Below are 27762 nucleotides of genomic sequence, written 5' to 3' on the forward strand. Positions count from 1 at the left end.
GAAGATTTTATAATTGATTGCATTTTATGTTGCAGTGAGTAAAGGTGCGTCACATTTGTAAATTTCATGAAATTACACAGGCAAAAAGGTCCATTGACCATTGTCAGCAGTGTAGCAATGTAATGTATGAAGCACCACACAAAATTGCTGATCGTGTGGATTCTTATTGAAATGACTGAATTCACCAGTGAACATTCACAGAACAACAGATCATTTGACTGCACCTTAACTCTGTTCAAATGGAAAATGTTTTCTGCTTGTTGTGACATAAGGAATACTGTTTCCGGGTCGAAGCCTCTTCTCTACTTCCTTTATCTTGTTTCTAGATATTGAGAATATACTCAACCATTTATGGGAACTGTTGATTCAAGTCACATTTAAGCTTTTCAAAAGCCATAGTGTACATTACAGTCTCCAGTCTCACGGCATCCCAGACTTCAACATTTTATGATTCAAAATAGCAGAATAACTAACCATCTGAGATTTCGGAATAGAGATAAAGGTTAGGATCATAATTTTCAGGAATATTACAGAACAATGAGTGCATATTAGCACTGTTTGTTGTTTGTTTTTGGCATCTGAGAGAGCTTTTGGACTTGGAAACAGTAGTGTCAGACTTAAGCGAACTGAAACACGTTTTAAAATTAAGTGAAGATGGACATTTTTAATTAGTCAATTTTAATTTTTTACATTGATTTATTACATGGAACATGTGTTTTCTATGCATTTTGTTGAGATGTCTTTTCTTGTGTAGCCTATTGTATACACGTGGTTGATTATTCATGTTACTTATGTATTATACAATTTTTTTTGTGTGTATTCATTGATATTAATCTATTACTAGCTTTTTTCCCCCAAGTGCATTGAAGTGTATGTATTAAAATGGATCTAAAATATGTAATAAACAATTCTTATTTTGTATTTGGTTCAGTTTGTTTATTATAATTGAAGTTTATGGTAACCGTAGTAACAACATGAAATTAATTTAATACAAATAATAAAAAAAAATAAAAAAAAATGAAATTTGGTTCCTGGAGGCACCCACAGTGGTTCCACACAGTGCTTCATATAAGAGTTCTTCAGGAAACCTGTGTGGTTCCTCAGAGAACTGCCCCTTTTTAAAGGGTGCCTAGAGGATCTACAGACGGTTCCGCCGGTGTGGCGAAGTGAAGAACCCCAAAAGGTTCCTCCAGGCACCTTTAATTTTTACAGTGTACATAGTCATATTCTGACTAGAATCTGAGTATGCAACGTCAGGCTACCTCTGCCCTGTTTGTAAATGTAAAAACGCTGTGTGAATGGCTCCTTACAATGTACAAAACAATTTGTCTTGCAACACTGCAACATTTGTACAGTAATATTACACACGGTGTTCAGAAAACGCAGTGGTCGAGGTAAAATAAGACCATGTGTATTTTTTCATTCCACTGCCCTGCATCTCACATTTTTGAACACAAAATTGCATTTTGTGTGAACTGCCCCAAACACGTCCATCTAGCACATATTACATCGAAAAACAATGGAAAAGCAGCGCAGTGGAATTCAAAAACCCATTCTGTGTGTGTGTGTGTGTGTGTGTGAACAACATGAAATATCCCATAGGGGCCACAAAAAGTGTTTTTGCATTCTTCTGCAGTGCTTATCCATTGTTTGACAGACAACTTTGAATGTTACGTTTATGTTTTGCATCTTTTGCAGCGTCCCACACGACACAGTTTTCTAAGAGCACCCTTGTGTCCTAGTTGTCGACTGGCAAGTTTGGCAAATTGTTTTTGTATGAAATGACAGAGAGGTCCACAAGTCAGAGAGTCTACGATGTGATACGAGCAACATGAAAGTAGCTCCATTTCCAGATGAGTGGTTTACAGCATTTCAATGGACAACAATGAAAGTGAGGAAATATCTGACTGCTGAATGGTGCAATTGACCGGACAGAATGTATTCCAGAGAGTTTCTCCCTAAGTGTTTCTTTTACACGGTATAAGTGGCTACAGCTGAGAACAGGATGTGTGGTGTGAACGACTATGAGATTCCCCCCCCCCCCCCTCTAGGTCTGTAAAGTAACTCTGTGAAAAAGGAGTCCAACTCTAAGAGAATTACACTTTACTTTCACCTTGTCAGCAGGTTGACTGACCCATCCAGTTCAAAGCACAAAAATAGCTGCTGTATTGTCGGACCGAGGTCCGATCTCAAGGGAAAAGCTCTTATTGAAGGGCTGAGGATCGAGGAATTGGACTGAGTCGGAAGTGATGTTAAATAACAATGACATGCGTTTAGGAATCACACTCACTGAACAAGCACTTAGAGGATGTTTCTCCATGTACTCACAAGGAATATATGGGAAGTGAAGCACAAAGTGAGCTTGAAGGAGGTTATGTAAGAAACACACAGTGACTTTACGTTCTGTGCTGCTGACGGGATCCAAAACAAGTCATGTTCTTGGTATTTGGGAGTTGATGTAGCTTTCGTGACGCTTCACTGCGGTTTTTCACTTCGCAGTTGTTCTTTTTGATTTAGTCAAGTAAACATATCAAACTTAGGTTTGCACTATAACAAAAAGTATTTTTGACAATTTATTTTATTTAAAGACGATGGTAATATAGTATATGGAGGATGATTAATATGGAATTTAAAAAACATTTTGAAAATAAAACAAAGAAACTATGTAAAATGGAAAAGAAATATTGATAACACTTTACAATAAGGTCTTAAAACATTTTTAATGAGTATAAATCAAATTGTTTATCGATTGTTTGTTCCTATTAGTTCACAGTACATTAACAAAAGTTAACAAATATAAATTTGGATTTGAAAAATGTTGCATTTACCATTGACTAAGAAAAATAAATGATATAGAAGTATTGTTCATTGTTAGTTCATGTTAACTAATAAAGCTAATGTTAAAAAAAGAAATTATTGTAAAGTGTAACTGATATATTGAATATTCTGTAGTATTTCTAGGTGACTAATGAAAACAAATTTCTGAATTATAGATTTTTTCTCAAATTTTCACTTATGGTTATGCTGACAATCATTTGTAATAAAAATGTTGGCATAAAACAGAAGCATTTTCACTTGTAGATTCCACTGTATGTCAAAGTACCACCACGGTAAGGGTGGTTTCCATGTAAGTCCATAAAATATTCATCATCTCATCCTGCAGCAAGGTCTGTTTTGACTTGGTGTCTGTGTGCACATCCTCAATATTTTTATGAGCACTCCATCTTTCTCAACAGCACATTGATACAGACCAAATAACCAAGAGCTCTCACTTTGTAGATTTGTTTCTCTTTAAAAACAGATATAATCCTTGTCTTCATGCATTTTCACAGCAGTAAGTCCGTTGTCATGGGAACATGAAGACGTACACAGGGAGAATGTTTCCTCATTCCAATGTCTTTATCCAACAAGATATAGAGAGTCACTCATCCATGCACGGTGTGAATATTAACACTGATGTGAAGAGCTCCTCATACATTTTTCATAGACTGAAACGCCTAACAATCACATAGAGAGATCAGACAAAGAAAATCAGATGAGAAATGCCACCTGCTGGCATTGCTTATTCCATTGTATTCATTATAAACGCACTGTATTCTAATCATGCGGCCAAAGCATATATGTTTAACCCAGAACCTCTAATTCACCTAAACAGAGCTAGATGACATTTATATGTCCAGGCTGCACAGGTCATGGCATTTAAATCATCTGCAGCTGTAAGTCTTTCAGCCTGACCTATTTCTGTTTAAGCCAAGTCTGACACACACTAGCAGACACAACAGACCGAACACACACACACACGGCAAAGTGTATGGAGCAAATGTGAGATATTGGGACTTTTCAGGTGACTGGTGTTGCCTAAAACCAACAGTACCTCATGGTAACCGCTTCTAGTGATATAGCAGAGTTGTTTAGCGTTCCATCGATACAGCTCCACGGGCCATCTCTCCAATCTTCTGCACGACTCATTAGGCTAAAGGCCTTGCTAATGGTGGCCATGTAATTGGAGTCATAAATAAGGCAGCCCAATCCAGACATGTATCACCAAACAACCAAAAAAGGAATGCCTGCAGCAGATAAAAGAGGCCTTATTAACCAATGCCAATGCCAAGCCACAAAAAACACATCTGTCCTGGTACTATCATGAAGTGAGAAGAAATTCTCTTCGACTTGTTTTGCTCAAATGAATTGACTATTCTCAATTAATCGCAATGATTCGGAAAAAAAAATATCGCGATTCTGGCTGCCGTAACTAATAGTGAAAAGTGGCAGCATTCTATTTAGATCTAGTAGGCTACCGACACACCAGATGATTCAATTTACAGCCTGTTTTTGCAGTTTTGAACATTGTGGCTAATCACTGACGAGTCTGCTAAACGCATCATTGTAATGGCCAATCAGAGGTGTTTAAATTAGTTACAAGCCCAACATCATCCTGCACTCTCGCAAATGCTCTCACCATAAATAATAAGAGTAGACATAGAAATGATACTTAGGAGTTTGTGCAAGTACTCAAATTTACCGTTGTTCTGGGAATTTTCGTAGGAGAAATTCAATCGTTTCAATAGAAATCTGTGCGATTGGGAATTTTGTGTGAGGGCAAAAGCTTTCCACATGCAGATTTTGCATCGGGTTCAGTTGGTCATGCAATTTTGACCTGTTGACCAACAGACAGACAGCTGCTTAAAAAGTGACTTTGGTGCAGTGTTGCCAGATTGGAAATGTCCAAGTATCGTACCAGAATCTCAAAATTATCGTATTTGGAAGAAAATTATCGTACACAAGTCAAACCTGTACAGAATACAGCTATTTATACAGAATACGGGGGGGGGGGTTCATATTTAATATATTTTTATTAAAAAAAATGTACAGCCCAAGCATACATACAGGCCAATAGAATGGTGCGTAAAACTAATTTTAGAGCTTTCCATTTAAACACACTGCAAAGGTTCCGCCAGTAGTGGGCACTCGTGCAACGTAAGAAATGACAAACATCTGAGTGAACGAGAGAGGAGGGAAGTTAGCAAGGGAAGGTCATTCAAATTGGTCTTAAACGCAGCCAATGAATGAGAACACTGGCAAACAGGAACAGGGAAAATGAAACCAAACACAATTAAACTCAAACTCATGACAACAATAGACATTGGACCTTTATTGTCAGCAAATTTTTGCTAATGTGACCGCACCTTAACCTATGATTATAATGGAGTTTTTAGAGCATAAGGTATATAATTTATTCACAATTTGAATATTTTTTTTTTTAGTGCTGCTAAGAGGACCAATGTGTACTTGACTGTTAAGTCACTGTCTTGACCTTGAAATGTATAAACAACAATAAACTATTTCAGAAATGTTTTCAGCTTATTTTGGATGCATAGCCAACATTATGTTTCAGATCAATCAACAGATAATTCTGGAAAAAAAACTTTAGGCCTACAAGTCCAAAGCTTAGTTGCTTTAAGGTGCTGGAAATCTTGCTTGAAGATGCTATAACACAAACTAACTTAGTGACTCTGACACAAAAGATATGAACGAAAACATATTAGTTTGAGTGGGTGGAAAATGAAAGATGCTTCTTATGACATTTGCAGTGATTTACACTTATGACATTTGCAGTGACATGTATTCCTCTGCAGTAAGTAAATTATGGACAACAATGTTTGCTGTCCTGATGACTGCATTGAAAATGATATGCCAGACCAAACTGATGAAATGGAACACACATTGAAGCTTGTGTTCAACCAATATGAAATGAGCATCACTATTCTGAGGTGACTGTGAAAGTTGTAAGATTCTATGTACAAAGGATTTATGGAAATGAAAGCTTTAGCATTAAGTTCTGCCTTTTCATCTATCCAATCACATTCCAACACTTGTGGTATAAAAGATCGGTACTTACTCATGTTTGAGTTCGCAGATGCTGACGCTTCAATTCACCACCATCCTCCCCACCTCCTCCAAATTGAATCCTTCCCTCCATCCTCCTCACCACCACCACCAGGATGGTCCCTTCCATACCTCACGGGGGTCGGCTGCGCCCCTGCCTTGATCTTCAGGCAGGATATGCAGAGTCTGGACCCTCAGATTGCGAGCTACGGACGGGGCCTGCACCAAAGAACTTTATTGCTTGCTGGGTTGCTAATAAATGGATAATTGTCACAGTATTTATTCTCCCGAGTCTTTCTGGTAGAACTTATTTTAAGGTAAGTAAAATTTCATGACTGGTTTATAATTTGATGTATGACATGCAGAAGGATCATCTGAATCAACATATCTTTTGGTTTAATTTGATATACCACACAAGCTTTTCATTACAGCAGTGGAATACAGTTTAGGAATTAATTTTAGATTTCTGAAGTAATTTAATTTGCAGCCAATAAATATGAGAATATTATTGACGTTTCAGATACATAGCACAAAACTTGTCTTCCCTATTCCCTAAGCCCAGAAAACTAGATCTAAATGTTTTACTGAAATCAATCATTAATATTTGATATAGTGTTAAAATTGCATGGATTTATGTAATTCAGTGTTTCCTTCGTCAGTACCATCACAGCTCTATCATCCTGCAAGCAAACGATTCCTCTATGACCCCTTTTTAACCACTCTTTGTACATTAGCTTTCTAAATAAGAATAGGTTCCAGAGGTAATTACTGATCCCCATTTTTATTTCTCTTTCACATAGATCAGATCAATGATGATTATGCTTTAACTCTCATAAGTGGCAACATAGGCTTTTACTAATTATGAACTGTTCGAGCAAGCGCCTTCAATCTGTCTTCTGGAAATCCAGCCAAAGCAAATCTTTGCCAGAGCTGCTCTCGTGCCCTAATGGTGAATGTCTGTGAATCTCACAGGAATCTAAAGGGCCTCCTCTGCTAAATCTTGCAGAAGAAAAGCCATACGACGATCGGAACCAGAAGGTACAAGTGCTTATGCATTACATTCTTTGACACAAAGAAGTGATGTTATTAAGTAGACACAAAAATGGGGATAGACACAATTGACACAAACAAATGCCATCAGAGTCAATGCTAGAAGACAGATACAAAGAAATAGAAGCACAAAACTCTGCACTGTCAAGTAAACTGCCTGAGGCTCATGGCTGTGGGGGAAAGAATCAGCCTGTTTTTCCAGATAATTATTGATGCATTTAGTACCCAACTGTTACAAGTACAACAAATATAAATTATGAATTATGAATAAAGGATAATACACAATACCTGACAATAATTCTCTGCGTAATATAAAGGAAAAAATATTTAGAAAAAAAACCTGCATAGGAACAATTCTGCAATTTAAAGTTGAAATGATTTTTCTTCCATATTTTTTCTTCCCTATTCTTCCATATCTGTGTGAAACAGCTTCTCGAACAAGAAAAAAAATGTATGGCGAATTGGCGATATTTTTTTCCACTGGGAATTGATTGGGTCCTTGTTGACCTTAGTCGGGGTAGCGCCATTTTACATTTTTGACAGGAATGAAAACGAGGCTGCGAGGGACAGAATACAATGCGTTCACGATTATACTGTTATTTAACAACAATCTTTCTGAAGAAAAAAACCCGCCATAAAACAGTTTTAAAAGTTGTAAGTTGTGAAAATTACATTATATAGGACTTTCATACATTCATGTCTAGTGTATCCCTCAAAGCCTCGTTTTCATCTGTGTTGAATTCAATACGCCATCTAACCTGACACAGGTATTGCTGCGATCTCATGTAAGTGGCAGGTTGTCCCGTCCTAAGTAAGCTATGTAGCCTATTTGATTCACTAAACAGAACCGGTTCATATAGAATGATTCATATGGGAATCCAATTACTACACTGTCCGGTTTCGATTTGAGTTGTTCGTTTGGGAACCGTTTGGACTACACTAGTTATGCGGTATGTTTTTGAATCATTAAAATAACAGCTAAGAGTCATTCATTTGGACTACGCTGATTGTGCTGTATGTTATTGATAAACTAAAAATAACATAAGAGTTATTTGTTTGAGGAATTGGTTGGACTACATTGGCTATGTATGCAGCATAGCCAATGTAGTCCAACCAATTCTCAAACAAATAACTCTTATGTTATGCATGTTTTTGATTCATTCGAAAGAACCGACTCAAAAGAATTATTTGTCCGAGAATCGATTGGCTTTAAAGCAGATTTTTTTTTGATTCACTCAAAAGACTTAAGAGTTCATAAGAGTCATCTTTTGGTTGGACTAATTTGGTTTAGCTGTGTGGTTTTGATTAACTAAAAAGAGCCGATTAATAAGTGTTATTCTTCTGGGAATTGGTTGGACTATACTGGTTACGCAGCAAGTTTTTGATTCACTCATTAAGTAATTTTACACTGCTTGCACTGTTGGTTTCTTGTTGTAGCGGTGCATGGCCGTCGCTGAAGGGGCAAACGGTGGTGACGATTCAAGGGGCCTTAGGGGGCCCCCCTGATTTCAATGATTTCAAAGGGGCCCACAGCAACAACTTGCAGGTACGGCCCTGTTTTAGTCTGTGTTCTGTCTCGGCGAATGCACGTGTGAGTACCGAATGTACAGAGTACCGACCCGAGTCTCATTCTCTCTTTTTTTTAATTAATGCATGAGACTGGAAGTAAAACTGGATTTTGTTTCCCATCCCTAGGCAGATTGTTAGATAAAGATAGTGCATCATGTTAATGCCTATGCTATAGAGAAGGTGTGCTGGGATGAAAAGAAGAAGAGCGATAGACAGAGAGACAAAGAAAGAGAAAGTTGGAGAGAGAGAAACTACATGCCAAGTCTGCCCGAGTGCAGATCTTATAATTAAAGAGCACCGTGGGGAGGGGATACAAGGAGCTCTGTGGAGAGGACAAGAGGAAAATGCGCACAAGGCTAATGCCAGAGTCTTGTAAAAAGCACATAACTGATCTACCAGATTGGTTAGACTGAAAGGTTTTTATTTTATTTTATTTTTTTTTTCAAAAAAAACAGAGATGCTAATTTTCGCATGTTTCACCATACATGCATTCTGGGTTTGTTGCAATGCTTCCCTGCCCCTCGCAACCCCCACCCTCTCATTGCAGGCAGATGGGTAATGACATGAGTGAAATTGCCCAGGGAAATAGATATGACAAACCAAATCACAGAACATACAACTCTGCTTCAAATGTTATATGCACCATTTCACACTATTACAAAACAACAAGAACAAATCTTATTGGTCAAATTGTATTTTTTCATTATTTGAGGCAAGGATTGCAGATATTAATAAGCAAAATATATTTAAAATATTTATTTATTCATATCTTTTAATAATCTTTACTTTGGAAAACAGGATATTCATGCAATGCTACAATATCTCAGAATATCAGGTCATCCAAAAGGAAAATATCAGCTAGAAATGTAATCATTATCCATACACGTGTTATTCAGACAAACAAGCACACATTCAGTCCTCTCAATCCTGACAATGAAGGGATTGAAGGAGGAGAGAATAGAGAGAGAAAGGCAAAGACAAAGAGCTCTTCTGGCAATTTTTGTCGAGAGGCAAGCCTGGCTGGGCCAGATGGGCCGGACCGTGAGATGGGACAGCAGCAGATGTCCAGAAAAGCTTCGGCAGAGCCTCATGGTCCAGCCTGCATATGGGCATCACACACCTGAGCCACTCCAGCCATTCAGCTCTCACTGAGGACGAATGGCATAAATGGGAATGAAAAGCTCCTTAAAGCTTATGCCAAGATTATTAAAGGTCCAGACAAGTACACCATTTCTTTCAGTCCTTCCTTTTCCTGACATTAAAACAAGAGCGACTTGTAATAGAATTCCATAGAATCAAATGACTTCCATCCATATGTGTCACCTCTGAAAAAAAAAAAAAAAAAAAGAGCCATTCTCTCTCAATCAGACAAATTCATATTTTTGTTATTGTCCCATTAGTTAATGTTAGTTAATACATTCATTAGAATTAACTAACAATAATACATTTGTTTCAGTATTTCTTAATCTTTGTTAACGTTAGTCAATAAAAGCACAGGTCAGGTCCATTATAAGATACAACTTTTGATTTTAATAATGTATCAGTAAATGTTAACATTAACTAAGATTAATACATGCTTTAGAAAAAATGTATTGGTAGTTCATGTTAAATAATGCAGTAAACTAATGTTAACAATTTGAACCTTTATTGTAAAGTGTTACCATTATGCTTTTTTTTATACTTTTTTTAAACAATAACTTTAATTGAAATTTAAAAATAGGTTTTATACTGGGCACATTCATATCCACATCTATAACATTCCATCTAAACATTTCAGTATTTTATGCTGACATTTCAACAATTTATCTTTAAAAAATATATAAATTGGAGATCCCCTCCCTTCACAGAAACAAAAGAGTGCTCGGTTAACCTTGCCAAGATCCAGGTGACATTTCCATACTCTTATTTAACACAGAGAGGCAGAGAGGGGTCAGGGCACTACTGTAGACCTTAAAGCAGATGGGGATTCAGTGCATTGCTCAAAGGCTCGCTGGCATAATCAGAGGAAATGCCCTGAGACACATTTCAGCACGGGTTTTCCAAGTACAGTGCTGTGCTCTTATCATTTCACCACCCGTCACTGCATTTCTGCCAAAAATTCCCCTCAAGAATTAAAAAATATCGCCTGCAAGAAGATAATGGAATGTTTTAGTCACTGAATGGAAAATATTCTTAGCGTAGCTTTTTTTTTTTTTTTTTTTTGTCTTTTGACGTCAAAAGTCGTGTGTCCAATCAAACTCTACTGTATATTGGCGCAAAACATCATTTAGACGCTAGCCAAATTAGGTAGATGCCAACATGGACAGGTTGCATCCCCCCATCCTCTAAAATCATAACACAAAATGAATGATACGACTGTGTCACATGTTCTCTAAAGGCTTATCCCTCCAGGTGTTTTGTGCTGCATATTAGGCTACTGAATGCAGAGATTAATAATAATAATAATAATAATTATCATAGTGTTGTATAAGATTTTGACTACATACGATTTACTGTTCTGGGTGTAATTCCAGACGATGGAAGCAGAGATGGCTCCCTACGATGGAATGGGCCTTTGTTTGAAATCTGGCTACACATTCTGGTAGGAAGGCAGAAATGTTGTTTGTGTCGAATAATTGAATACATTTACCAGGGTTGAGGTCCTTCTGTTATCATAATAATGTTATGATATTAATTTTAAGAATAAGAATAGGCTACACGATAACAACAAAAATACACTACTTCAGATTCACCCTACACTGCAGTTTTTCAATCCAAAACATTTATTTGCGAGTTCAGTGAAGTGGTAAAATGGCGCCCTCTGTTGAGCATCTTAAAGCACTGTTTTTTTTTATTATTGTTTTTTTTTTTAGAAGATTGCATTTACTGCATTCCTGATGTCAAGGGTCTAAAAGCTATAGTTTATGGCATACTTTAACCTTTTGTGATACATATGCAACAACAACAATAGTGAGGCATGTTGTCACAAAAGGAACCTGTTATTGGGGCTTTACAGACCAATTGTGAAACAGCAAAAATATAAAGTGAAACATACTAAAGTATCAAACCATTGCAATGGAAACTGTAATGAATAAATTTAAATGTAGTTCAAATATTATGACTTCCTTTTCAGCCAGTCACAACAAATTGAATGAATTTAGGTCGATAGTGTCCCAATCAACTTGAATTCACCCTCCTTTTAGTTGTAAGCAATTATAACTAATACCAAGGCATTGTTTAACATACCTTTAATATACTAAAGCTAAACATGAGGCATTGAGAAGTTAAATCTGGAAGAAAAACAAAAAACAGAACACTGTCTAACAGAACAGAATCCCTTTATTCAAGTATGAAAATGTAAAGCACATTTTTATCTGTAGCATACAATTCAATTATGTAATACAAATCAACACAACTATAAAGGCAAATTATTTAATTTGAACAATCAGTCATCTGAAGAGGTCTATTTTATAAATCTGATTTTGAAGTGCATAGAATTTTGCATGACAGTAACATTTAAGTCCTACTCATCCTGATTGAATTGGTCCTTCATAACATAAAGGTGGGAGTACGAGAATACGGTATAAAAGAGAAAATCAAATCTGATACTGTTTTCTGTTTAAAGATACTGTAAAACGTAATCAACAACACAAAAACCTTCTTAACACAAAGTAAATGTTTTGGTTTGCGCAAAAATATCTGAGACTTGGTTTCTAAAGTATGATGCTTAAAGCTGAAAGACTGCTATAAAGTTAATGCTTCATATTGATCAGAACACAGTTTAACCAATACTAATGAGTAATAGTATACTGTTAGTGGTAACAGGCTGTGACCTTTAGCAGAAGGCACAATAACATTTCAATGAGAGAAATACAAAACAAATCTGATAAAACTGCTTCATGACTGACAGCCGCCATTTGGGTGAATCTCACAAACCTGGGGTCATATCTCACACAAAAATCAAAAGAAGAAAAAATTCATTTACATTTGGTATTTGGAAAGAAAATAAAGCCAATTATTTATGTGTGTGTGTGTGTATTGTGTTAGTTATTATAAACATAATGTAGAAAATAATTCCAGATATTTAAACTTAAATTTATTTCTTTGAAGTAAAATAAAAAAAAAACATCGAGAATAATGGGTATAGGCACTAAAATAAGCTAAATGCAATATATAAATATCATTTTTCTTTTCTTTTGATTTTAGAGTTAAATGTGACCTGCATGTTTTTGTGAGAGTCATTTGCCGTGTTATTGAATTTTTTTCTACTTCAGCAAACTTTGTATGGACGATTCTGCTGATTCTTCACAATAAAATCAGTGCTATGCTTTTCAGTCTGAGGCATAAACACAATGGTAACAGCAAAGTTTTGAGCTATAATGCTTTTAGTTTGGTTTAAGTGGTTCACACGCCCTTTCGTTTTGACATCATTTTATATATACGTGACAGAAGTTTTAACATCCAAAATGGATGAACTCAAAAATCTGTAAACAGCATAAAAATACAAACTGGGGAAAACTGAATCCAATGAACAGAAAGCAAAAATATGACTTTTTATGCACATCTTATTGAAATGAAAGACAATAATGGGAGTTATAAAGGATGAAAGCTAGGACAAACTGAAATCGACTTGCATCTCTTTTACTAGGACCTTATTATTAGAAAGGCCCACAAATAACCTCTCTAGATCCTGCACTCTGGAAGATCAGGCAGAATCCACTTTAAATTCTCATAATAAAAAGATTACCTACATTGCAAAGTGCCTCTTAGTGCTGATTACTAGAAAAAAAAAGTTGTATGGGATTGTCCCAGCTGTACCCATTTAACTGTGCTATGCCATTTGTCTCTCATTTGTCTCCACCCAGATGTTACCATAAACTAAAAAGGTTATTAAGCATAGTTTAGATGGAAGAAACAGAGTTAGAAGGGGGAGGCTGGCAGCCTAGTGATTCTAACCTGAAAAAAAAGGGAAGAGGAAGGTTGTACTGAAGATATGGAAACGTGTACACCTTCACATTCACACTTTAGCAATCCAGTGGGTATCTGAAACTCAGCTGAGAATATTGAACAATCTGTCTCAGTAAAGTGCACCCCAGGTTTGTACCACAGAAATACTGTATTCACTCAGGTAAACTAAAGAACAAAGCTAAACATAAAGATTGAAATTAAACATTGTGAAAACGGTGTCCTGCAGCAGATGACTGTGGCTTGTTTCGACACAGTGGGTTTGTGTAAAGACTGGTCAAGCGCACGCGTTTGCCATCCTTTTGAAACTTCTCAAGTGCTAGAAACAAATCAATCAGCCGTTATCCCTTTCTCGCGTAGTTCCTCTGTCACCCGCACAAGGTATGTAAGATCTGGATAACCAAAGCTGAAAAAAAATCAATATTAAGTTAAATTAAAGTTAGAAAGCTTAATGTTTCTCTATCCCTTCCATATTAAAAGGTATTAAATTAATTTATAATCCAATTTACAAGTTTACACTACCGTTCAACCGTTTGGGGTCAGTACAATTTGTATTCATTTTTTTATTTTGAAGTATTTAGTACTTTTATTCAGCAATAATACATTCAATTGAAAGACAATTGACAGCACAGACATTTAAAATGTTACTAAATATTTATATTTCAAATAAATGCTGTCATTTTGATCATGTGACACTGAAGACTGGAGTAATGATTTGGCTTCACATGAATAAATAACATTTTGAAATATTTAAATACAAAACAGTTATTTGAAATGGTAATAATATTGCACGTTTTAACAGTACATTTGATCAAAAAACGTTTAAAAAATTAAAAAAAATTAACAGTAGTGTATCTCTGCACATCCTTCATTAATATTATTTTAATTGCTTTGTAAATAAATTGTTAAATGAATGTGGTATTGTATGCGTCATTATAGGCCAGGTTTAAAATGTTATATTGTGTATACAATATGTAGTAACATCTCTGTCCTTGGCCAGAAAAAGAAAAACAACAACTTGTTAATGTATTTAATATTAGAACTATCACGATATAAAGGTGCTATAGGATGGAAATGTAGCTGGCATCTCCTCAAGCCTCTGTTTGGCTGATTAAAATTAATCACACAAACATATGGCAACATGAAACGTGGCACAAAAACAATTCCTCATGGTTTCAGGCATTTTTACCCAAGTCGCTCTGATCATAAAGGTTTAGTACATCGGAATGACTAGAACCTCAAAAATCTACTGCAAAAAAATGAACAATTTAGTGCATCATTTATAATTTGGATTTTTGAATATATCTTTTGGGTTGGCTTTTATCCAAACCAACAGCTTTAAATTCAAAACAAATTCAAAAGGCAATTCCAGTGAAGACTTGCCTGTGGTAGAACTAATTTTCCCAGACATAATTTAGCAAGCAACTATGAAATTGCATACCATCGTGGTCCGCCCCATATGGAGGTCTTGTGGTGGATATCATTCCAGGTAATAACGTTATGCAAGCCAGTGGTCATCGAGGTGCCTATAGTAAAGACCAGGCGCTGCTCAAATGCCCGCCGCAGCATGCAGAGGACACGGTTTCCCTCAGGGCTGTCTGGCAGGTATGCCACCCGGTCTGTGCCTGGGTACCTCACCCCAGGGTTTGGGTGCTCTTGCTGAAAGAATTTTAAAACATAATAGTGTTTGATTACAGTTTTTGTGTGGAATTTTTATGCGCTATATAATGAAATCTGGTCTGTGGTTATCTGAATGCAAAACACTCGGCTGTTGTAATCCGCCTGTAAGCAGTACTTACCGCTTGCAAACCGGGAGGAAAACTGTAAATAATGCATATGCAGCCATAACCTTCATGGCCAGGCAACTCCAGGTCTTGGTCTCTTTCAACCATCATGCTCCCATTGGCCGGCTGGTTCCCGATAAGTTGACCATACACCAGCCTGCACACAGGACATGCCTTCTTTACTTGAAACGCCTGTTCTAAGCAGGACCGACAGAACGCGTGGCCACATTTGTCCAGAGTTGTCTTTTCCACAATTTCGCCCATACAGATTGAGCAAACGGTGCTCTCTTCTTCATGACCGACGGCTAATTCAGCCCCGGTCCTTGCCACTGCCTCATGTTGCATGGGTAAAACCACACAGGTCTCCATGTCTGTGTTTTTCCTGTATTTCTGCTGTTGCCTTTGCGAGCGCCGTGGTTGAGGGGGAGGCGGAGACAACAAGCTCCCTTCCCCGTCGGGCTCCACTGCCGTCACACACGGTAACAGAGAACGTTTCCTCTTAGGAGCTGCGTCCTGTTTGGTCATCTCCTTCCGGGCACAGCGGCACAAGTCAATGAAAGCTTTCCGTGTAACAGGAGAAACCGGCCCATCCATCATCCCAGTTCTGGCCCTGCTGCTTCCCTCCACCGGGGAGAGCCGCACGGCACAGCAGCCGCCACGCTCCCCGCGTCGGATGATGTCAGCGCTTAGTCCCTGCTTGTCCTCGAAGTCGACCAACCAGGGCCGTCCAGCGGCTGCAAGGTAATCCCACACCGCCTGCGACACCAGCACTTCGTCACTGCCCTGCCCCGCGCGCACGCTCATCTCATCAGATGAAACTGGGAGGAAAAGAGATCAGTTTGCAAGAGTAGTTCAAATGGCCAACATTAACACATTTTGCAATTATTTAGTGCTTTATTGTGTTGCTACATTTACACTATGCTGTACTATTAGGCACTTTACATTTTCCCCTAATATTATTGGTAAATAAAATCAACTATATATAGTTAAAAAGTAAAAAATATATTTTTAAAATTGAATAAATAAATGTTATATATTATACGCATACATACATGTTTCTTTTCATTAGGAAAAGAAAAGTGTACATTTTAGGTGTCTGGTCATTATTATTATTTTTTAGCTTTTTAAAAAAAACAAAGAAACACATTTCTTTTTAAATTATTTGATGTAGTCTTTCATATTAATTATATGAGGTATTATAACAATTGTACAAAAATACTATTTAAATGCTAATTAAACCAGTTTTAGATGAAATACTGCTGTAACTGACTGATGTCATGTTAACTTACCAATTACAGTAATGTTCAACCTTTCACCCTTTTTACAATTCTTGAAGTTATATGTTAGCTTGTGCTTGTTACCGGTTCGCTCTTTCCTTGTCAGGAGAAACATATGATGAATAATACACGTGTAATGAGTCAACCCTGCATAAATTCACAATACTTCACACCTGACAAGAGCTGCAGGCTAGCATGCAGATTCTTCTCAGTCAGATCTTACAAGCTCCCTGTATCTCTTATAAAAAGGATTATACTATAAGGTTTAATCATTATAATATAATTTACCCTTTCACAATCCAATTTATTTGTGGCTGTGCAGCAGAAGGGTGGAATATTCTAGACAATGAAGTTTCTTGCATGAATAGGCTGTGCTAAGTGTTATCAGCTCGTTCAACACCAACAGGCAGCTGTGCAGAACCACATCAGCTGCTCGGAAATGTGTTCACTGTATAAACAAAGGATCGTTCTGTGTTGCACTACCTGCTCATGAATGTCACTTGATGCTTGCAGTGATTACATTATTGAAACTAAATTACCTTGTGATCCCATAAATTCTCGTTACTTGCAGTAACAGGCCTATTTCCCTGTTTTAGAGAAAATAAATATACAAGTTAGTAGATCAAGACATTTAGCGGATTGTCCAGCAACCTGACACACGGAGAAAATGATGATGGCAGTTGCTTTAACCTAAGCATTTGCTAAATTAAAAACATAGTGAAAAAAAACATAGTGGCAAAGCCTATTGTGCTCCTGTAATAAATTAATTCACCTTCTGTAGTGACTTTGCCGGAAGAAGAGATGAATATAAAGGGAACCTACCGCAACTAGAGAATGCCTGCTTCCACTCGATGAGGAAGTCAACAGACGACCGCTGCATTGAACGTGCCGTAAGAAAAACTAGGATAATTCTTGCGAATTTATGCTTGGGATATCCTATTCAAGTTCAGATGACACTTCACTTGATCAACAACAGACCAGCTCAGTCTCTTTGTGGTTTCCCAATTCCCCGTCCTTGGCCAAAAGAAGACAACATGCATACAAAGAACATGGTTGACTGTCACGACGAAAGTGTTTTGCCTTTAGCCCCTTCGCGACTCTAACTCGGCGTCTCTATGTCATATTTCGTTATCACATAGTTCGCTTTCAGTAATTACAGTGAAAATGCCCTGAATGCACGGTAATCTAGGCAGGAAGTTCGTCACTCTTGTGGTCGTTGGTTGAGCCGGATTAGCGATTACAGGATGTGACCGTTGTGTGGCGCTCTTTAAAGACCACATCATCAATCGTCTTGTAAATGTATTGTTTGACCTTTGTGCTTTTTAACTCCTTCTGTATATATTCACGGAATAGATATTTTGAATTATTAATCATTTGCAATTATTAATTTATTAACATCACTGCATTAATTGTTATTTATTTGTTTGTTTGTTTGTCGACACTTTTTGTGTATTGAAGCTTTGGCAATATTTTATGCAACGCAAAACATCATGCCAATAACGTATATAAAAAATAATAAAAAAGTAAACACTAAAACGTAAAATAACAAACAGAGATAGAACTGATAAGAATGTAAATGTGTACCTTGAAATGCAATGTAGGTCGCTTTGGATAAAAGCGAAATGCATAAATGTAAATGTAGATATATAGATAGATAGATAGATAGATTTAATTTAACATTATAAAGTCTAATTCTGACTCTAGATAAAGGAAAAGAAAAGATAATACAAGAAAAAATATTTGGCAATATATCACATAATTTATTCTTATGATTTGTATGTATGTTTGTAAGTGTCCAGGATGATAGTGACATCTTGTACAGTCGAGGCGGAGCGAGGTCTGCGTTACTATGGAGACGCATTTGCTCAGGTGCGCGCATGGCGCGGAGCGCGCAGCAGAAGTCGCTAGAAACGTTGAGGTGACGTCACTACGCGCCAGTGAGTAGAGGGACACACGCGCGATTCCTGTGCGGGGTGACGGAGCGGCGCATAAACAGCTAGTTTCCGTCTTTATGCATGCGCTTTGAACTGACAGCATAAATTCAAAACACTACCACAGGCGAGAGGACGAAAGTGGCAACGCAGGTTTTTGTGTAAACTGAAAGAAGATATCGACATGTGAGTTTGACTGGCGGTGATAAGGATGCACTAACTTATTAGCTAGTTAGCAAATGTGTTCATAACCTCTATCAGGTAACGTGTAATTTTCTCACATGCGGCAGTTGCCACATATGGATATTTAAGAGAATACTAGTTATTCTCGGAAAGACGTTTTAAATAGCATAGAAAACCGTTAATCGGTGGTGGAAACAGCGCACATTGCTTGCACAGAAGAGCTTAGCTAGCTGGTTTGCTGCTAGATTATCAGGGCCTGAAGTTATAGTACAGCTAACATGAGAATTGCTACTGCTCATTTTGCTATTGCTTGATTTTTCTTAATTTAATAATTTATCTGCATGACTGTAGAATGTTCTAGCAATTTCCACGCCCTAGATTAAGCCTTACGCAGATCAAGGTCTGCAGGGTGTTCCCAGCTAGAAAAAAAGGTTTGCTGGTCTTAACTGTTTAAGACGGTCTTAAATCAGCTAGTCTTCCAAGCTGGTGCTCTGATGAAAGGTCTTAGTTTGGTCTCCCAGGCTGGTTTGTTGGATGCTTTTAAAAGGGTTTGGGTCACTTCGTCTGATCATGTGGGTTATAAGCCAGCCTCCAGCTAAACCAGCTGAGCACCACTTTGACAAGACACAGAGACCATCTTAAACTAAGACCAGCAAATTCAGGTTGGACTAAGTTTGCAACAGGCAATAATCATGACCAGAATTTATACATGTCCTCAACACCAGCTCTAAACATTGCAGCATCTTGTTCATTGATATGATTAAATTAGCCACCATTTAACTCTCAATATGTCAAATTACACTTAGTTGCATGGCATATAAATCTTAAGCTATAGTTCATGCAGTAAAAATACAGTACAAAATATTAGAAACAAATCTTTTTTCATGGGCTTGGTTCTTTCATTGATTTTACTGTAGTGAAGCCCAAGGTAAATTGTTTAGATGCCATGCATGAACCTGCCAGTCAATACAAACTGGTTTCCACGGTAACATCATTGTTGCTCCACCCCCCGCCAGGGCCTCCTGCTCGCACATCTTAATTTAGAGCTGCGCTTTTAGTGTGGACTTCTGGAGTTTGCCTTTTAACAAATGCATTTAGCTGGTTGCTTAGTTCACCATGTTCCCCATTTGAACTAAACAGCATCGCTTTATTTCGATGTCATACTGAAGTGTGGTATAACCTTAAATTCTGCATGCTCCTTCAAATATATTGGTGTTATTTCCATTTGTTTCACAGGCAGCCAGCAACTGCCAAGTGGTATGACAGACGAGAGGCCGTCTTCATTGAATTCTGTATAGAAGACAGCAAAGATGTCCAAGTTAAATTTAACAAAACAAAGCTTGATTTCAGGTACATCCATTTTCAAATTGCTTGCCTCTTTAGTGTTTTTAAAGTACAATATAGTAGTTAATTCTAAATTGTAATATGCTATATTTTTTGTTTTAGTTGTGTTGGAGGAACAGATAACATGAAACACCATAATGAAGTAGAACTATTTGAGTCCATTGACCCAAATGTAAGTACTCCACCTTAGGGGTTGTCACGGTACCAACATTTCAGTAGTTCAGTAGTACCAATGCCAGTAAAATTTTGCTGTTCTCGATACCAATTTTGGTACCAGAGCAAAAACTGTTGAATTAAGTACTTTTAAATAATGTTGTTCTATTTTGTCTTGTCCATTGTTTATCACAGTCAGTCATCACAGTTTCCGATTCAATTCCTCATTTAAATTCGGTTGTTGATCCAAAAACTTTGCAGTGTACTTGGCAGCATGAAAAACTAAACGTGTAAAGTGCAAGCTCACTGAATTAATTGTTCAATGAATCTCTTATTTACTTCATGTTTACACCCTTGGTTGAAAGGATTCGTGAGCACATGGCTCACATTGAACAAAAAAAACCCTTGTGCTTTTTCAGCGGTGTTAAGCTGGTTCTGACTAATTTACTGACTAGCAACTCTGATAGGCCATTGTGTTCATGCACTCAACAGATATGATTGCGATTGGGTACCAAAAATACCTGGTACTCGGTACTACCGATACTTCAGAAATGCTGGTACTGTCAAGTTTTTTTTTTTTTTTTACCGACCGGTACCAGTAGCAGCGGTACGTTTGACAACGCTACTCCACCTGATGGTTTCTGGTGTAATTCAGGTTGTAAGAGCTCAATCTGCATGGCTCATGGTGTTCTCACTGGTTGAAGAGGTACACAGAACTCTATTATTCTTTTGCAGGACTCTAAACACAAACGCACAGACAGGTCTGTGTTTTGCTGTCTAAGAAAAGCAGAATCTGGCAAGTCTTGGCCAAGGTTAACAAAAGAGAAGGCGAAGGTCAGTGTTTGGTCCGTTTAAATTATTAAAATGTAACTCCATTTAGCAATAAGATCACTTGTGTTAATTGATGTTTCTCCTTGTTCTTTGTGCAGCTCAATTGGCTCAGTGTTGACTTCAATAACTGGAAAGACTGGGAGGATGACTCGGATGAAGAATTGTCCAGTTTCGATCGCTTTTCAGAGGTTCATGTCTACATATAGTGCTATTAATAATCTAAAATTTCTGGGAAAATAAATCATAATCATATGCATTTGATTTTAAAGATGATGAACAACATGGGAGGGGAAGATGACCTACCAGATGTGGATGGTGCTGATGATGTGAGAGAATTATTGAAGACATAATATTATTTTTAAATTATTGGTTTATTGTAAGTTAGTTAGTTAGTTAATAATAACCTAATAATGAAAATGTTTTTATAATTGCGACATTGCTGAAATGTGTTTGACCTGATTTTATTTCAAATTCCAGGAAGAGTCTGTGGATAGTGATGACGAAAGTACGTTTTCTTAAATGATCTGTCTGTCCTCTGTGACTTTTGTTTGTTTGCATTTAGAAAATCTATATATGTTTGCTGCTACAACTTTATACGTTAATTATTAAAATATAAAAATGAAATTTATTCACTTTTTTTTTTTTTTTTTTTAGAAATGCCTGACCTCGAGTGAAGCAACAGGAAACCGTCAAGCTGAAGAAAGCAAGAATTTTAATTTAACATTTAAATGAAGAGAGAGACTAAGTTTGAGTTGGTAGCCATTTAAAACTGCATAGTTTTCGGAACTGTTTTTCAAGGGCTTTCTGCAGAAAGTCACAAGGGATGAATTTTTACTGTTGTGCTGATGGCAACGTAAGCCCCTCGACAATACATACACACTTTACTTTACTGTTCTGCATGGACAATTACGAGCTCTCAATGATGTATTGTGGACACCAGTTATGGTCAGTTTACTCAATGGCTTCTAAGTCTTGGGCTTTTCCTCAGTGTCAGTGAGGTTATTGCATCATGTAATGTAGACATTGTAATTTGTAGTACTGGAAAAAGGACATGAATGACTTTTTCAACGTATTCTGCCTTCCCCCTCTCATTCAAACTGTAAATTTTATTTAATTCTTTTTTTTTGTTCCTTTGTGTTTAAGCTCCGATTTCCTCGAAGGAAGCATTGTCTTAAGGTACATGCTTCTGCATTGCCAGCCAAGACATTTGAAATTAGAATGGCATATTCAAAACCCTTGCACTGATTTATTGCAAACCCCCATTTTAAGTGTTTTAGCTGCCCTCAGATAGGTTTATGTGTCAATCCAACATGTTCAAAGTGCATAGTCATGTCTGTACGCACTGCTTGACTAAATAATTTCAGGATGGCAGTTAGTATTTGTTGTTTTGTATCACACATAGACGTGTAGCAGGCAATCGTGCACTGGTTTCTTCCATATATGTAAAGACAAGTCATTAAAAATATGCTCACCGCTGTACAGAACAAAAGGGTAACTTATCAACAGATTTAAAAAACATTATCAATAGATGACCAATTTGTGTTTGCACTCTTAATATCAATGCAGGTGTGAGTAAAAGATGATAAGATAAAAAAAATCATGAAAAAGATGTTGTGACCTGTCATTTCAGGTTTATAAATTTAAGTTTGTTAAAAGCAGTGAGGTTTTTGTCTACATATTTCTAATAAACTGTCTCTAAACAACACTTTGGATTTTTTTGTCCTATGTTTGTACATCATTTTGGATCATTTTCAGCAGTGCGCGATGCGATATATATATATATATATATATATATATATCCGATATTTGTGTTCATTAAATTATAGTAGCCGCATATATTGTCTGGTTTTGGCAGCAGATTTATTCACAATTAACCCTCAATTCTAAATATGAGATTTATCGTGAACGCTGTTAAAACAAATAGTTTAATATGGATTCATCAAATCGATGTCATGACCGCATTTGTTTGTGCATTCCTAAAAAACAGGCTTCTGAGGTTCCGGAACATTTTGTCCTCGCTTATGAAAAGAGAGCAATTGTGCTGCTCCCACAAGATGGCGCTATAGCTCCATTTCTGCTGAACAGGCCTGCAAGAATGAAACTGCACTTTGCGTTTTTGAGAAGTGATACTACACTCGACGGGACTGCATCTGTTTTTAAAGCTAAAAGTCTGAGTGAAAACAAAATGTATTATGGAGTTCTTTAAAGTTTTGCTCACACATTGAAAACGTTCATCATTCCACAACGTCTTTATGTAATCCGTTATTCAGTAGGCTATTCATCCCAGAATTTAAGAAATGACTTTTTATTCACCAAATTCTTGTTCTATCACATTAGGTGGAAGGATCAAGGCAACAATTTCCTGATCATACTAATGGTTTGAGGTCTGGGTTCTAGTTGGACCATTAATGTCAGAAGGTAAGGGTTCCATTGAGCACTTATCTTCAGCCCTGAGGTTCTGGGCTTCTTCCTAAAGAAGCTTCATAGAAATTATAATAATATGTCATATATATATTACTATTACTAATATAAATTACTATATTATAATAATATTTTGTGATATAATTACAAAAGATGACTTTAACAGTGAAAGGATGTTTCACAGTTTTTCTCCATTGGTTTGGCTCATTTCTTGAAACAGAAATGACATTCTCAAAACAACATGGACAAACCTCCAAACCACTTGGCAATTGTTCACAACAGAATTGAATTTCTCATTCATTTCATCAAATTGCAAATGTTTAAGTACATGTCTCAATGTCTCAGTACATCTTTGCAAATGATTAAGTACAGGTAGCCTACATTTAGCACAATTTCCAAGTGAATAGATCTTGTTGATCTAAACTGATTGTTGATTCTCAGTCTAATGGTTGTTCGCTCCAAAATTTCATTGTATAAGTCATCACATGCACAATAGTCTGTTCAGCTGTCAAAATTAGTCAAGAACATAATACCATGAATAACATAATGTGTGTATATAATATATACCATATAATATTATTGGCCACCGGGCCATGGTGGATGTCCCAGGCCAGCGAGGAGGGCAATATAACTATGTGTGCTGCCATATCTGAGAATGGTGTGGCCACTCACATCCCCAGTCTTGGCCCATACAATACACAGAAGCTCCTCATCTTCTTGGACCGCCTTCATTTTGATTTGATCACTGAAAATGAGAGAGGTCTCGTAGGGCCTCACCTACCCCAATATGTCATTGTATGGGACAATGTGAATTTCCACCGTGGCCCGCTCATCAGGGCCTGGTTCACTATTCATCCAAGGATGGTCATGGTGTTCCTACCACCTTACTCTCCTTATTTCTCCGCTTGGAGGTGGAGAGTGTTGAGCATCGGGCTCAAGATCAGAGGTCCCTGCTCCATGCAATGGACGCTGTGTGTGCGGATATTACAGGAGATCAGTGTAGGGGATGGTTGCGACAGGCACGCCGTTTCTTCCCTCGTTGCATCGCAAGGGAGAATATACGCTGTGATGTGGACGAGAATCTGTGGCCAGATGGACAGCAGCGTGTGGATGGCCAGGAGGGTGAGGACGGCGGCCAGTGAAGAACTGTTAGTTGTGAAACTCCAGCTTTATTTACAGCAGTGTTTATATTAGAGTATATTATGCTGTATACATTTTCTTTTTACTCTGATGTATGGAAGTTACTTTATGTGTGTGAATGATAATGGTTACAATTTCCTTGGCAGTATGAGTGCAATGTTTGATGTCAAACCTACTCTTACCCTCAAATCCTATTGTATTCTGTTAGCTAGACAAAAAAACAGTACAGTAACCATTGTCAATGAAGGACTGGGCTAAGACTGAAAGGTGGACATGAGGGATATTTCAATGGTCCTCTGCCATAGTGACAAAACTGTTTAAATGAGAAGGACATTTTTTTTATCACATGAGTGAACTGTTTTGGGAGAGGTATGAACTTTTGCAGGTGAACCATGCTGTGCCGAACCATCCACGTTATTTTGGCAAACGCACCAAGAGTGTTGAGAACGTCCAGTCTGTTTCAAGAAATGAGCCAAAGCAATTAAGAAGGATCTTTGCCATTTCCGTGGCACTGACTCTTTATATGGGAAAGGAATTTAGTTTTGAAGCATGAGTGAACAGTTTTGGGAGAGATATGAGCTTTTGCAAGTGAGCTTATAGTGGTGTGCTGAACTGTAAGACTGTTTCGCCAAATGATCTTAGAGTTTTGAGAATATAATTTCTGTTTCAAGAAATGAGCCAAACCAATGGAGAAAAAGTGTAAATCGAGATTTACTTGATAAGCAAAATTACTTAGGATATTAAGTCTTGCTGTAAAGTCTTCTGAAAACAAAATGAAGTTAACGTTTGCTTAAAATAAGAAAAGAATATCTGCCATTGGGGTCAGAAATATAAACTTAATTCAAATGGAAAACAAGATTATTTTTCTTTCCTCACTGATAGATATTTTTTGATATTCTTAATTAAAAAATGTCTAAATGTTCGTATGATAGGAAAATCTTTTTTTTTTTTTTTAAATGAGCATATGCTGTTTTAACTGACTATCAGAGATGTTTATTGTGCATTCAAAATGAATCCAGGTTCTTCTTAATAACTGCCCTAAATAACTTAATACAGCAGATGGAGATGTAATGATGGATGAATGGTATCTGGAGGGACTGTATGTTCAGATCAACAGTTGATCTGTAAGGTCTGGAATATTTTCGGGGGTTGAGTTCCCTGAGCTAGCGTTTTAAGACACTGGTGGTATGGGAGGTTGTGGAGGGTTGTGTTGGTGTCAGCAGTCTGCACCAGAGGTAATAGAAAAGTCCTCACGCAAGCGGTTTTAAGCTTTCTCTCCTGTGCGACAAAAGGCGGCTTTCGGACACATGAGCAGGCAATGGCGTGGTGTAATCCTGCCCACAATAGATGTACACAAAGTCGGTTACTCTGAGCCGGCCTTGCAGAGCCACTGCAACTTGCAACCCAACCGGATCACCTGCTTCCACAGAAAATGCAACTGGCCTGGGTGGTTATCTCACCAAACATGAAACTGGATATAGAGGGAATCAGATATATGATACCTTGATTGCTTAGCTAATACCCATCTTTGGTAAAGGAAGTGCTTTGCCTTAAAGGGATAGTTCACCCAAAAATGAAAATTCTGTCATCATTTACTCTCCCTCAAGTTGTTCCAAACCTGTATGATTTCCTTTCTTCTGCTAAACACAAAAGAAGATATTTTAAAGAAGGTTGGTAATTAAACAGTTGCTGGTCCCCATTGACATCCATAGTATTTTTTTTTTTCCTACTATGGAAGTCAATGGGGTCCATCAGTCGTTTGGTTACCGACTTTCTTCAAAATATCTTCTTTTGTGTTCAGCAGAAGAAAGAAAGTCATACAGGTTTGGAACATCTTGAGGGAGTAAATGATGACAGAATTTTCATTTTTGGGTGAACTATCCCTTTAAAGGACCACATTGTATTGCCTACAGTATGACTGAAAAGATTATAACTGAAAGAACTTGTAATCTGATATTCAGTGTTTTCTAAAATTGGTATAGAAACAGTTTACACTTTGGCTTTTAGACCAGTTATCACACTTCTTGCTCTAGTAACATTTGCAAATAAAGCACCTATCATTTGAGACAATGGCCCGACCACACGCGCACACACACACAAAAATTGAATCAAAGGCAACAGAAACTGTTGCGGCCAGCATTTTTGGTTCATCCCAAATGAAAGAGCAAAAGCACAAGCGAAGCAGTATCCTTTCACTAGACTAGCTCACCGTGATTGCCCAGAGAAGAGGCTCAGTGTTGCCCTCGCCCCACTATCACCTCCTGCCACCAAACATGGATTTTCCAGAGCTTTAATGGGCCTCAGGCCAGCAGTCCGGCCAACACACACAATGTAAAACTCTGCCTAATCAGTTCTGCACAGAACCAACTGGCTCTGCCCTGACCAGGGAATGGAGGTGCTATGGCAAAGCCCTCATTGTGTGCTGTGGAAAAGTCACTATTTCATGCGGTTACAGTAAAAATGGTTTCACAAGCATGCGATTTGTGTGGTATGCTGTGCGTTGATGATGACACAACTATTAAATACCACAAGCAAAGTGTTTGAAATGATGAATGTTGAAATGCATTTATCCAAAGCTTAACATTGAAATCTGTATTTTAAATGCAATGTGTATCACTTTGAATAAAATCATCTGGCAAATATTATATTTCCATTTATGCATTGTGCATATACAGCCTCATATGTGATATTTAATTGTGTTGTTTTATTTTGATGTTGTTGCTAAAAACCCCATAGACTTTTCTGTCCTGTGCATGTGGAGTGTTAGTTATGATAGGTTACATCCATGTGAGGCTTCCTTCTGTTGTATGAGAGGGTTTGTTTCTTTGTGTCAGCACTTAATCCACACTGTGAAGGGCTCTAGACCCTTTTTGGGGCCCTAGTGTTGTAGCCGGGGCCAGAGAAGAGGCAGTTCCTAAACACTGTTCTCTGTTGTGGGCTGGGATGGGATGTGACTGATTCTCAGCAGCTGTTCTTTTCAATGTCATCATGTTCCCACATCTTATAAATACACCATTTCCCTTTCGCCTGCTGTTAAAACATATTTCTGAACATTTTCATTAATGTCTTTTATGACCTTTCGCCTCCAGTCTGAGATGTTTATTTTTAGTTGAAAACTAAGTTGAAAGTTACATTTCCCACCAAGATTCGTTTAACGTTTCACCGTTCCTCAATGGCAAAAATATTGTAAGCTTTACGGTGATGATCGTGAGCTAAGAGGTAGCGCAGGACAGAAAAGGGTTAAGAACT

At 37.4% G+C, this 27762-nt stretch overlaps 2 protein-coding genes across 3 annotated transcripts; one reads left to right on the forward strand and one right to left on the reverse strand.

Annotated features, from left to right (window-relative positions):
- Positions 1 to 11804: 11804 nt before the first annotated feature.
- Positions 11805 to 17731, reverse strand: dtx3 (deltex E3 ubiquitin ligase 3). Of its 2 annotated transcripts, XM_081387471.1 has the most exons (5): positions 17333 to 17731; positions 17050 to 17097; positions 15249 to 16051; positions 14891 to 15108; positions 11805 to 13855 (listed from the first exon to the last, which is right to left on the reverse strand). In XM_081387471.1, the coding sequence occupies exons 2-5, from the start codon at positions 17060 to 17062 to the stop codon at positions 13780 to 13782; spliced, it is 1110 nt and encodes a 369-aa protein (XP_081243597.1). In that variant the 5' UTR covers positions 17063 to 17097; positions 17333 to 17731; the 3' UTR covers positions 11805 to 13779. The 2 variants fall into 2 exon arrangements, with proteins under 2 accessions (XP_081243597.1, XP_081243598.1); XM_081387472.1 differs by lacking the exon at positions 17333 to 17731 and having other exon boundaries at positions 17050 to 17305.
- Positions 17732 to 18381: 650 nt separating this feature from the next.
- Positions 18382 to 22657, forward strand: ptges3a (prostaglandin E synthase 3a (cytosolic)). The gene is made up of 8 exons (XM_081387475.1): positions 18382 to 18627; positions 19861 to 19974; positions 20071 to 20140; positions 20857 to 20955; positions 21051 to 21140; positions 21222 to 21278; positions 21430 to 21457; positions 21607 to 22657. Coding segments are annotated over exons 1-8 (480 nt in total). The 5' UTR covers positions 18382 to 18625; the 3' UTR covers positions 21627 to 22657.
- Positions 22658 to 27762: the final 5105 nt, after the last annotated feature.

The sequence above is a fragment of the Scardinius erythrophthalmus genome (genome assembly GCF_964197995.2).
Source record: "Scardinius erythrophthalmus genome assembly, chromosome: 15".
NCBI classification, from domain to species: Eukaryota; Metazoa; Chordata; class Actinopteri; order Cypriniformes; family Leuciscidae; genus Scardinius; species Scardinius erythrophthalmus.